The following is a 13060-nucleotide window of genomic DNA, read 5'->3' as shown; positions in this document are numbered from 1 at the left end:
ATTGGAAACAAAAAACGTTCATTGTCAACTTATTATTATAAATATTCTTGTAAGTTAATTTTATTGCTGACACTGCATTTCGGGGTCATCAACATATTGTGCCCCCCCTGCCCAAAAGTCAAACTCTGCCTATGGTTTTAGTGTATGAACGGAGCTGAAGAAACGCCATTGAAAAAAAAGAATATTATTGATTGTAGCTTTAGATCAGACATGTCCAAAGTCCAGCCCGGGGGCCAAATGCGGCCCGTGGTCAAATTTTATCCGGCCCCCAGCCTCTGTCATAAAATCAATAACATCTGGCCCGCACACAGACTTAATAAATTGGTCAGCAGTACTGCTACCAGCATATGAAGTAGCTTAGTTACACAGTAAATGCTGTTCCTCATTTACCCACTAAAAGGAAGCAACACTCTAAGCAACATTACCCCGTGTTACCCTTTACTCACAATTTTCTAAAATGGCAACAATCAACAAAAAAAAGAAAGTTGACTGTGACGGCCGACTCTTCAAGGATAGGTGGAAATTGGACTATTTCTTTCTATTTCTATCTATTTCTTTTCTAGAGTTCAATGTGAGGTGATATTACCAAACAAGACAAGCTGACATGTACGACAAGATTACAGGGAAGATACGTAGCGAGAAATTGAAGCAACTTGAAGCTAGTTTAATTTTACAGCAGCAGTATTTCGCAAGAGCCCGAGAGTCAAAAGAGAACGCCACAAAGGCTGGTTGCGAGATTGTTGAAATTATTAATTAAAAAAAAAATGAACAAAGCAAATGTGACACACAGAATGGCTTGTTAAAATTTGCTTAAACGTAAAGGATGTCAGCCAAGTCGGCTCCCCACAATTTTACCACACCAAATCTGGCCCCCTTTGCAAAAAGTTTGGACACCCCTGCTTTAGATGGTAGCTATTGAATTACATGCAAAGCTACAGTACCGTCAACTCCCAGAAGAAGCCGCCAAAGTCAATTGGCTAACCACTGTTGAACACCAAACGATGAAGAAGTCTTCGTTCTACTTCCGGGTTAAAGTGTATAGTTTCTGCAGTGTCTTTTTTCTCATATTTCAATTTTGCTTCACCAACTAACCATGTCTCTGGAAATTGAATCGGCAGAGTGAGTAAACAAACAAACATTTGGTCTATAAAGTACTAAAAAAAAAAACGAAGTTGTTGCTAGTTTTTACTCGTATGAAGTTAGCGCACTCTTGTTCTACGCTTGCTTTAGCAGTGCTTAGCTAGGCTAAAGCTCAAGTTGCCGTCAACTGAGTTCTTTCCTACGCCTACCCGAAAACTTTAAGACACGGGTGCAAAATTATTATAATTGTAAAACAGACAGTTCTTGCAAATTGTGAAATCACACGTTAGGAGTGGAGAGAAATATGAGTTCGGTACGTACATTGAGTCGAAGCAGAGACGGCGAAATGACTCACTCTGATAGGTGGAAGTAATTTTCCTAATTTAATTTGTCTGTTGTGACTTGTCGCTTCTAGTGTGGTCCGACTCATAATGCAGTACCTGAAGGAGAATAACCTGCACAGGTCGCTGGCGACCCTCCAGGAGGAGACCACCGTGTCCCTGAACACGGTGGACAGCATCGACAGCTTCGTGGCCGACATCAACAGCGGCCACTGGGACACTGTCCTCCAGGCCATTCAGTCCCTCAAGCTGCCTGACAAGACCCTCGTGGACCTTTACGAGCAGGTAAGCGCTAGGGGTGTGACAATAATTGATCTATCGTGATACTATGTATGGTAATGTTTATCAATATCTTCCCACCAAGAATCGAAATATCGTTTTTAAAAATTGTCATTGTTTGATGAAGGAACTAACAGGTTGCTTGCGAAAAATTTTCACTGCAAAATTGTCTCATATTTTAATCATCATGTCAAAGGAAGAAAAATATTTGGAGCATCCTCCATTTAGATACTGAACAGCATTGTTAATAACAGCTTTAGAATATAATGGCGTTACTAACGGCGTTATTTTTTTTTCAGTAGTGAGTAATCGAATTAATTACTTTTCTCATCTTGGCAACGCCGTTACCGTTACTGAGGCGGGAAAGGCGTGCGTTACTATGCGTTACAATGTTGGTTGAGTGACGCGAGAAAAGTCTTGAGAGAGATGGACTCATGGAGACAAGAGAGCAGAGCAGGAGTGGGGAGGAGGCAAGGGAGTTGTGACGCTGTTGCAAACGCGATGCTAGGTGGCTCCAATAATACCTGACTGTAGCCGATAGCCTACAAACTACGCCCACATGATGCTACTGTAGATATCACATATATATAGAACTAGATGCAAATGATAGACACGGCGCTTAGCAACATATATAAAGAACTAGATGCGTTAGTAAACAGCCACCATCTTAAAGCAGTAAACTTCTCTGGAAGGCTCAGTTCTAGAGAACCTTCCTAGTGAATCTAAGTAACTTTTTATCTAAAATGCTCCTAAATTGGCGAAATCTTGACCTAAATCTATCTGTAAATGATGAAACCGTTTTCAAACTTACACGTCGAAAGTAGACATAAAGGAACTAATGCAATAACTGGAGTAATTTTAACAACTTTAACGGTTGATTAACAACATTAAATGACAGCCACACATAGCAAAAGGTTACTATCTAGTCATAGCAATATCCGCAATACCCCTGTGTCTAGTTAAGTTTAGGGTAAAGTATTGGGCTAGGGCCAGTTGTCCCAAAAACCTTTAAACTTCACATTGTGTGAACTGTTTTTTGTTGTTGTTTTTTTTCTGTAAAATAAAAAACATAAATTATCACCAGTTACTATGCCAAGTAACTAATTACTCTTACATTTTTACATTTTAAAACGCAATTACTTTTTGAATTGTCTACTTTCGACATGTGAAAGTTTTAAAACTATTTTAAAGATAGATTCGAGTCAATATTTTACCGATTTAGGAGTATTTTAGATAAAAAGTTAATTAGGTTCGCTTGGAAGGTTCACTACAACAGCCTACAAGGGAAGTCTCCTGCTTTAAGATGGCGGCTGTTTACTAATGCACCTAGTTTTAAATGCATGTGTATGTCGCTAAATGCTTGATTAGGTTGGTTGTATTCAAACTTCTTATCGCTTTACCACCATGCTTGACTTTATTGTGGCATATTTTGCACTCTGCCTCTTCGTCTTTGTCGTCCTTTAAGGTGAAATGATCCCACACAGCTGACATTTTTACAGATAAGTCTCTCGGTAAATTGGGAGACGGTAATGTAGTGTGTTGAAGGTGTGCCTTAAAATGCAGACCGGATTTTAGGGAAACCATAGCAAAAACTGGAATGGATTATGTATATCGGTGCGCTGGAAAACCCGGACCGGATTTTCCAAAAAACTGGATCGGAAGTCTGGATCGGAATTTTTCCGTGTCGGCCGATCCGATACCGATCTGCATTTTTTTGCCCATATCGACGTCCGATCCGATCCAAATATCGGATCGGGACATCTCTAGTTCATATGTTGAAAAAAAGAGCAATAAATTATATTTTTGCACAGTAATATTTTCTTTTGTGTATACTTTAAAATTTTACATAAATCTTTTAATAGAATTATCGGCTTGACATTATCGGTTGGAATGAGGAGGAAATTATCGGTTATCGGTTGAAAAATGTATTATCGTGCATCGCTACTTATTAGGGGTTTGAAAAAATGTTTGATTTGAAGATAGGTTTATGTCCAGCTAGCTTGGCCAAAAATGAACACACGTCGATGTAGCTTTTGTGGATGTTGGTAGCTGCTCCCCCAGTTGCTGTAATGGCAAGCCTCTTTATTCAGGGGAAAAGTGAACAGTTAATCCTGTTACATCGGCTGTATATCCGCCGATGACCGATCTTGTAGAAAAGTACATATATCGGTCGACCTTTAATCATCCAGCACCCGAAGATTACACAGCTCTAGTCATCTCACTTAGTTTCTGCTCTTCAGGAAGTAAAATGACCAAGTGTTAGTGCCATCAACGGCAATAGACGTCTATTTAGACTGGGAGTGCTAGCAACGAATACTCCCACTTCAAATGGATTAGACGTCTATCGCCTTCAGTGGTAGGCAATGATTGGCTGAATGAATTATTTCAAATCTGCCATTTTTTGCTGTTTATTGCATCTGATCACGTCACATTTGTGTGGTGTTCAGGTTGTGCTAGAGCTCATCGAGCTGAGAGAGTTGGGAGCGGCGCGTTCCCTCCTCAGGCAAACCGATCCGATGATCATGTTAAAGCAGACCCAACCGGAGAGGTACATCCATCTGGAAAACCTGCTGGCTCGCTCCTACTTCGATCCACGCGAGGTGAGGAATACTACATTACTGTTGCGGTTGTATTGATTATTATCGTCATTCAAATGAGTGTCTTTGCAGGCGTATCCGGATGGCAGCAGCAAGGAGAAGCGTCGGGCGGCCATAGCTCAGGCTTTAGCGGGGGAGGTCAGCGTGGTGCCACCATCCCGTTTGATGGCTCTGTTGGGCCAGGTAAGTCAGGGCGGATGGTGCTTTTTGTGGCAACATTGCATATTCTCTCTTGCCAAAAGTAGAAAACAAATCTTACCATGTGTTTGAAAACAACCAAGTCTGGAACGGACACTGTTGAGTGTGTGTGTGTTGGGGCGCAGCACGTCACATGAGTGATACAACCAATCACTGCTATGATGCAGGCTAATTACAGTACACATACAATAAGAAACTGTCACACATTGTGAACGTGACAGAAACTACGGTGCATTTTGGTCTCGTTACATTTTAGTCTTTAGAGATTTTTTAGCTTGTTATTGTATCATCATCATGAAAAATCGCATGCAAAAAAAATATGTGATAGGGACATTCCTATGTACAGTGCCTTGCAAAAGTATTTGGCCCCCTTGAACCTTGCAACCTTTCGCCAAATTTCAGGCTCCAAACATAAATATATAAAATTTTAATTTTTTGTCAAGAATCAACAACAAGTGGGACACAATCGTGAAGTGGAACAAAATTTATTGGATAATTTAAACTTTTTGAACAAATAAAACACTGAAAAGTGGGGCGTGCAATATTATTCGGCCCCCTTGCGTTAATACTTTGTAGCGCCACCTTTTGCTCCACTTACAGCTGCAAGTCGCTTGGGGTATTTTTCTATCAGTTTTGCACATCGAGTGACTGACATTCTTGCCCATTCTTCCTTGCAAAACAGCTCGAGCTCAGTGAGGTTGGATGGAGAGAGTTTGTGAACAGCAGTCTTCAGCTCTTTCCACAGATTCTGGATTGGATTCAGGTCTGGACTTTGACTTGGCCATTCTAACACCTGGATACGTTTATTTTTGAACCATTCCATTGTAGATTTGGCTTTATGTTTTGGATCATTGTCCTGTTGGAAGATAAATCTCCGTCCCAGTCAGGTCTTGTGCAGATACCAACAGGTTTTCTTCCAGAATGTTCCTGTATTTGGCTGCATCCATCTTCCCGTCAATTTTAACCATCTTCCCTGTCCCTGCTGAAGTAAAGCAGGCCCAAACCATGATGCTGCCACCACCATGTTTGACAGTGGGGATGGTGTGTTCAAGGTGATGAGCTGTGTTGCTTTTACGCCAAACATATCGTTTTGCATTGTGGCCAAAAAGTTCAATTTTGGTTTCATCTGACCAGAGCACCTTCTTCCACATGTTTGGTGTGTCTCCCAGGTGGCTTGTGGCAAGCTTTAAATGAGCCTTTTTATGGATATCTTTGAGAAATGGCTTTCTTCTTGCCACTCTTCCATAAAGGCCAGATTTGTGCAGTGTACGACTGATTGTTGTCCTATGGACAGACTCTCCACACTCAGCTGTAGATCTCTGCAGTTCATCCAGAGTGATCACGGGCCTCTTGGCTGCATCTCTGATCAGTTTTCTCCTTGTTTGAGAAGAAAGTTTGGAAGGACGGCCGGGTCTTGGTAGATTTGCAGTGGTCTGATGCTCCTTCCATTTCAATATGATGGCTTGCACAGTGCTCCTTGAGATGTTTAAAGCTTGGGAATCTTTTTGTATCCAAATCCGGCTTTAAACTTCTCCACAACAGTATCTCGGACCTGCCTGGTGTGTTCCTTGGTTTTCATAATGCTCTCTGCACTTTAAACAGAACCCTGAGACTATCACAGAGCAGGTGCATTTATACGGAGACTTGATTACACACATTTGGATTCTATTTATCATCATCGGTCATTTAGGACAACCTTGGATCATTCAGAGATCCTCACTGAACTTCTGGATGGAGTTTGCTGCATTGAAAGTAAAGGGGCCGAATAATATTGCACGCCCCTATTTTCAGTTTTTTATTTGTTAAAAAAGTTGAAATTATCCAATAAATGTTGTTCCACTTCACGATTGTGTCCCACTTGTTGTTGATTCTTGACAAAAAAATTAAATTTCATATCTTTATGTTTGAAGCCTGAAATGTGGCGAAAGGTTGCAAGATTCAAGGGGGCCGAATACTTTTGCAAGACACTGTATATTGCGACAGCAGTTTTGCATTTCTGAAATTCTTGAACGTTAGTAACCTAATATATTTCTTAAAACTATTATATCTTCTTTTATGAGCAGTCGCTCAAGTGGCAACAGCATCAGGGTCTTCTTCCGCCTGGAATGACCATCGACTTATTCAGAGGTAAAGCAGCTGTCAAAGATGTGGAAGATGAGCACTTCCCCACGCAGCTCAGCAGACAAATCAAGGTAGGGTTGCACTGGTATTGATCCAAAGTCTACTATTTGCCATCAAAGATCAAATGTTTAATACGTCTGATTTCTTTAACAGTTTGGTCAAAAGTCCCATGTGGAATGTTCCAGATTCTCCCCTGACGGTCAGTACTTGGTGACCGGTTCAGTGGATGGCTTCATTGAGGTGTGGAACTTTACAACGGGCAAAATCAGAAAGGTAAAAGAAAACACCAGTAGAGACAACTCAAGTGACTTTGTAGTAGGGCTGCAACTATCGATTATTTAAGTAAATTAATCTATCGATTAGTTAGTTCGAATAATTAAGTAATCGGATTAGCAACATTTTATTTTATTTTATTTTTTTTCAAACTACACAGAATTTCACTTTAATTTCACAACAGCAATAATTAAAATACCTTCGCTTAGGGTGAATGAAAAAAAAAAAAAAAAGTCTATACTGATATACGTCAAATTTCCAAATATCGGCCCAATGCATCGGCCGGCCGATATATCGGTCTATCTCTATTTATATCCCTTTAAATAAATATGACATTGTCTTCATCTAAATCCTCAAGACATAATCTTTTTCCATCCAATTCCGAGCCTCCAAAAACGAAGTGATCGGTCCAGATTTCCGATCATGTGATCCGATCGGGAACATGCCCACTCCAAATATTCTTACGGAAATCCCAAAAGCATTTGAATTGAAAAAAGATTGTTGATTAAAATACAATTTTGACCTCAAACGTCACGAATACTATGTCTTTAAGGATCTGAAGTACCAAGCTCAGGATAACCTGATGATGATGGACGACGCAGTGTTGTGCATGTGCTTCAGTCGAGACACGGAGATGTTGGCTACCGGCGCCCAAGATGGAAAGATTAAGGTGGCGTTTATTTTTGGAGTGTGTCCAACATGGATAAAAGGCTAATGTCCAGCAAACATCTGGTGTGTGGGCAGGTTTGGAAGATCCAGAGTGGCCAGTGTTTGAGGAGGTTTGAACGCGCACACAGTAAGGGAGTCACCTGCCTTACTTTTTGCAAGGACAGCAGCCAGATTCTCAGTGCCTCCTTTGATCAGACCATCAGGTGAGAAGATGCTACTGCATGGCTATGTTCATTTTTGGACTCTAAGGCAATAAGCCACACCCATCAGATTTGACAAGACAACTGTAGTTTTCCTTATGGGTGTTATTGTCATTAGTTTATCGCGCCGTCAGTGGCAGCCGATGAGTTAAAAAATCTAATTGCCTGAATTTATAGTTACCAAAAATACATTTTAAAAAAGCATGGAGGAATATATGGGTACATAATAATAATAAAGAAATTGTGTGTGTATATATTTGTGAATGTATACATATACAGTGCCCTCCATAATTATTGGCACCCCTAGTTAAGATGTGTTTTTTAGCTTCTAATAATTTTTTGTTGTTCAAATAATATGAGAGCTTAATGGAAAAAACGAGAAAAATCCAACCTTCAATACAAGTCAATTTATTCAGTGGGGAAAAAATCCCACATAAAGAAATTATTTGACATCAAATAATGTGTGTCACAATTATTAGCACCCCTTGTGTTAATACTTTGTACAACCCCCTTTTGCCAACAAAACAAGGTCTGGGGACTGAGATGGCCATGGGAGGAGCTTGATTTTGTGTCTGGTGAACCATTTCTGTGTAGATTTGGCCATATGTTTAGGGTCATTGTCTTGCTGAAAGACCCAGTCACGACCCATCTTCAGCTTTCGGGCAGAGGGCAACAGATTTTGATTTAAAATGTCCTGGTATTTCAAAGCATTCATGATGCCATGCACCCCAACAAGGTTCCCAGGGCGTTTGGAAGCGAAACAGCCCCACAGCATCACTTACCCACCCCCATACTTCACAGTGGTTATAAGGTGCTTTTCAGCATGTCCCAGGCTTCAACTGGGACCGTGTGCTTTGGCCAGATGAGACCAAGATTGAGCTTTTTGGAACCAAACACTCTAAGTGGGTATGGCGTGCCACGAAAGATGCGAATGCTGGAAATCACCTCATACCCACTGTGAAGTATGGGGGTGGGTCAGTGATGCTGTGGGGCTGTTTCGCTTCCAAACGCCCTGGGAACCCTGTCAGTTTGTAACAAAAAAAGTGTGACGGTTGCAGGAGTGCCTGAATGTAAAAATGTATTGTTTTTCCAGAAAGCCACAATCAAATAACCTTTCTGGATTCTTCACGGAACAAAAGTAAATAAAATACAAATAATAATATAATATATAATAATTAGGGCTGTCAAACGATTAACATTTTTAATCGAGTTAATCACAGCTTAAAAATCAATCGTAATTAATCACAATTCAGACATCTATAAAATATGCCATATTTTTCTGTAAATTATTGTTGGAATGGAAAGATAAGACACAAGACGGATATATACATTCAAAATACTGTACATAAGTACTGCATTTGTTTATTATAACAATAAATCAACAAGATGGCATTAACATTATTAACATTCTGTTAAAGCGATCCATGGATAGAAAGACTTGTAGTTCTTAAAAGATAAATGTTAGCACGTTATAGAAATTTTATATTAAAACCCCTCAATGTTTTCGTTTTAATCAAATTTGTAAAATTTTTAAACAAAAAATAAACTAGTAGCTCGCCATTGTTCAGCACCACCAACTCTCATGGTGCTGAAAAGCATAAAATCAGTCGCACCCAAGCGCCAGCAGAGGGCGACAAAGCTCCAAAAACACAAGTAACAAGTGCACATGACACTGTACTGTCATTTTAATCTGTTTGAGTGGGGCATGTGCGTTAATTGCGTCAAATATTTTAACGTTATTAATTTTAAAAAATTAATTACCGCCCGTTAAGGCGATAATTTTGACAGCCCTAATAATAATAAATAACAACACTATTAATTAGATAGATAATAACCAAATAACCCTCTCTGAGTTCTTCACAGAAAAAGGCTAGGAAATAAATAACACTTTTGAGAAAAAAAAAATTCAAAATGCTCTCTGGTATTGTTCAGGGGGCCGGACAAAATGTGGAGGTGGGCCGTAGTTTGGGGACCCCTGTTCTAAACTAATAACGAATGCATAAACAAACATATTAGCTCAAACAAAAACATACCTTATGTTGGTCCTAACAGGGAGCAGATGGATTGAGCCATGTTAGACTAGTTATGGCATATTCACTGTTGCCACTAGAGGGCATTCTATCCACTCAAATCAATAAAACCGAATGCAACACTTTTAAAACAGAACATTGCAACATTACTCTAATTAAACGAATCCTCGAAGCAGCAAAATTTGATTCGCAGCTTTTTTCCAATCGAATTACTCGAGTTAATCGATTAATCGTTGCAGCACTTTTATCCTTTCTTTTCTATTTTTCTTAAATTATCTTATTTTTATGTACTAATGTATTCCTCCTATGGATATTAAATGTAAATTCAGGCATCAAGGTGTAAACGTTACTATGACAAGTTCATTTGACTTTTTTGGGTTTTTATTTAGGATCCATGGACTTAAGTCGGGCAAGTCCCTGAAAGAGTTCCGCGGCCACTCGTCGTTCGTTAACGAAGCCACGTTCACCCCGGACGGCCACCACATTCTCAGCGCTTCCTCCGACGGCACGGTCAAGGTGCGGCCCACGTGTGTGTTATTTCCAAAAGAACATATTAAACTTCTTGCGTACCTCAGGTGTGGAACTTGAAGACAACCGAGTGCAGCAGCACCTTCAAGCCGCTGGGCTCGTCCGCCGGAACAGACATCACCGTCAATAACGTCCTCCTCCTGCCAAAGAACCCGGAACATTTTGTCGTGTGCAACCGTTCCAACACGGTGGTCATCATGAACATGCAAGGACAGGTACACGCTCTGTCTTTGACCATTCAATTACTAAAAGGCATCATTTAAAATCCTTCGACTGAACTACGTCCAGATCGTGAGGAGTTTCAGTTCCGGTAAAAGGGAAGGCGGCGACTTTGTGTGCTGCACGTTGTCGCCGCGTGGCGAGTGGATCTACTGCGTCGGAGAAGACTTTGTGCTCTACTGTTTCAGCACCGTCACTGGCAAGCTGGAGAGAACGCTGACGGTACAGGCTGTCTTGTAGATTTGGGATAAAATATCGTTTGACGGTATTAAAAAAAAAAAAAAAAAAAAAATGGATCGCAATATAATGACTAGTAGATTTGGGCAGTATAATCTACAAATACTTTAGTCAAGTAGCATTACTGACCCAGCAACATTACTACGAGTATCCACCGGCCATTTTCATAGCTGATCATTAAATCAAAGGTAATTCAAAGTCTTATTTGAAAATGAAACTAAAATGATCACAAAACAAACTAAATAGCATATCTAGCCGTTAATAAAACAACTAGAACAGTAACTGAAGAAATAGTTAGCACAGAACATGAAGTTTGAAAGTTAATTTTATCTTCAGTGCTATCTTGCATGCTGGAGGCATGTGTTGCAATTAGGGCTGTCAAAATTATCGCGTTAACGGGCGGTAATTAATTTTTTGAATTAATCACGTTAAAATATTTGACGCAATTAACGCACATGCCCCCCTCAAACAGATTAAAATGACAACACAGTCCAATGCCAACTTGTTACTTGTGTTTTTTGGAGTTGTGCTGCCCTCTGCTGGCGCTTGGGTGCGACTGATTTTATGGGCTTCAGCACCCATGAGCATTGTGTAATTATTAAAGATCGATCGGGTCCAATCACGTCATTTTCAAAGTATCGGAATCGGCAAAAAAATATCGGACATGCCTTTTTTTAATATATATATCTTTTTTAATTAAATCGTTTTGTAATTGTATTTAAAATTACAGACAAAATGTCTTACATTCATCCAGAGTCTTTAGTTTTGGCTTAAAGTAGGGCTATCAAATTTATCGCGTAAACGACGCTAACGTTAAATACAATTGGAAAATATATATATATATATTAAAAAAAGGCATGTCCGATGTTTTTTTTGCTGATTCCGATTCCGATCGATCGGGATATCTTTACTCACAACTCTATGTTGGTCTTAACGGGGAGCAGCTGGATTCAGCCAAGTTAAATGAGTTACGTCAATTTTCACTGTTGTCACTAAAGAGCGGTATATCCACCCAAATCAATAAAACTAAATGCAAACACTTTCAAAACAATCCATTGCAACACCACTCTCAAGGAATAATTGAAGCAGCAAAATTTCATCTGAAGCTTTTTTCTAATCGAATTACTCGAGATAATCGATTAGTTGTTGCAGCACTACTGTAGCCTGTGCTGCATTTGCATGTGCAACTGAAAGTTTAAATTGCATAGTAATGACCCTGGCATATCGACGTGCATCGTATCCTGAGTTTAGGTGTATCAATACATCCTTGAAAAGTGCTCATTCTTGAATTTGCCTCCCTAATGGTCGGCAGGTCCACGAGAAGGACGTAATCGGCATCGCCCACCATCCCCACCAGAACCTCATCGCCACTTACGGCGAGGACGGCCTTCTTAAACTGTGGAAGCCCTGAAAAGATCCCGGATGTGTACTTGAACGTGACAGGACGCGAAGGTGGATTAGAGTTTTGAGGTTTTTGTGGATTCCCCACTCCCCATTTGTTTTTGTTTTCCATATTTGTAAATATTTTTTAGGACTTTTTATTCTTATGTACATTTTTTTTTCACTTGAAGTACCAATGATATACAGTCCAATTGCAACATGCATTTTAAGCAAGTCAACAATGGGATTACGCTCATCTGTGTTAAAAAAGCAACACACCCTTTCCCACTACTGGGTAACGGTGTTCATTCAATGTCTTGTGTTCCTTCTCAAATATGCGATTAAAAATGTTTTACTTGCCTACAATGGTGTTCAATTTTTATAAGGCTTTGCCTGAATCACTTTTCAGAAATGCAAGTACATAATGCAGAGAGTAAGAGAATGATCATAATTTTCGGACTAAAAACGTTTTTTTTTCCTCAATTTTGAACCCCATTCCATTACAATTCATCAGTGGATTTTTACAGGGCGAAAAACTGTATGTCATTAGTAAGGATGTCAAAAGTATCAAGACTGAAATGTAGCTGGATATAGGGCTACACCTATCGATTATTTAGGTAACCGATTAATTTATCAATTCAAATAATCTAGTAATCTGATTACTAACATTTAATGTGTTCCAGAATTTCAGGATATGTAAAACAAGTGTCAATGCATTATTAAATGCGAATACAAAATTCCTTGGCGTTTTTTCAAACTAGGCAGAATTGCACTTTCGCAAGAGCAATAAATGCATTTAAAAATGAAATACCTGCGCTTAGCCTCAAACGCTACAACAACAACAAAAAAGAATAAATGAGGATCCATGTACAACAAAAGAACAATTGGCTAACTTACATAGCAAAAGT

At 39.6% G+C, this 13060-nt stretch overlaps 1 protein-coding gene across 1 annotated transcript; it reads left to right on the top strand.

Annotated features, from left to right (window-relative positions):
* Window positions 1-992: 992 nt before the first annotated feature.
* Window positions 993-12509, top strand: smu1a (SMU1 DNA replication regulator and spliceosomal factor a). The gene is made up of 12 exons (XM_057850455.1): window positions 993-1119; window positions 1496-1706; window positions 4148-4300; window positions 4370-4480; window positions 6559-6687; window positions 6770-6889; window positions 7443-7559; window positions 7634-7761; window positions 10178-10304; window positions 10364-10531; window positions 10605-10757; window positions 12085-12509. Exons 1-12 carry the CDS (start codon window positions 1094-1096, stop codon window positions 12181-12183), a joined length of 1542 nt encoding a protein of 513 aa, XP_057706438.1. The 5' UTR covers window positions 993-1093; the 3' UTR covers window positions 12184-12509.
* The last annotated feature ends 551 nt before the right edge of the window (window positions 12510-13060 follow it).

Source organism: Corythoichthys intestinalis, chromosome 11 (assembly GCF_030265065.1).
Source record: "Corythoichthys intestinalis isolate RoL2023-P3 chromosome 11, ASM3026506v1, whole genome shotgun sequence".
Classification (NCBI taxonomy): Eukaryota; Metazoa; Chordata; class Actinopteri; order Syngnathiformes; family Syngnathidae; genus Corythoichthys; species Corythoichthys intestinalis.
Note: the sequence above shows the minus strand (reverse complement) of the source record. Positions and strands in the feature narration are given on the sequence as shown.

Bases quoted from the DNA above. Each gene is read 5' to 3' on its own strand.
- smu1a (XM_057850455.1), top strand. From the start codon at position 1,094: ATGTCTCTGGAAATTGAATCGGCAGA. The intron at 6,890-7,442 runs GTAAAAGAAAAC...TATGTCTTTAAG, and splicing joins CAACGGGCAAAATCAGAAAG to GATCTGAAGTACCAAGCTCA. The intron at 10,758-12,084 runs GTACAGGCTGTC...AATGGTCGGCAG, and splicing joins AGCTGGAGAGAACGCTGACG to GTCCACGAGAAGGACGTAAT.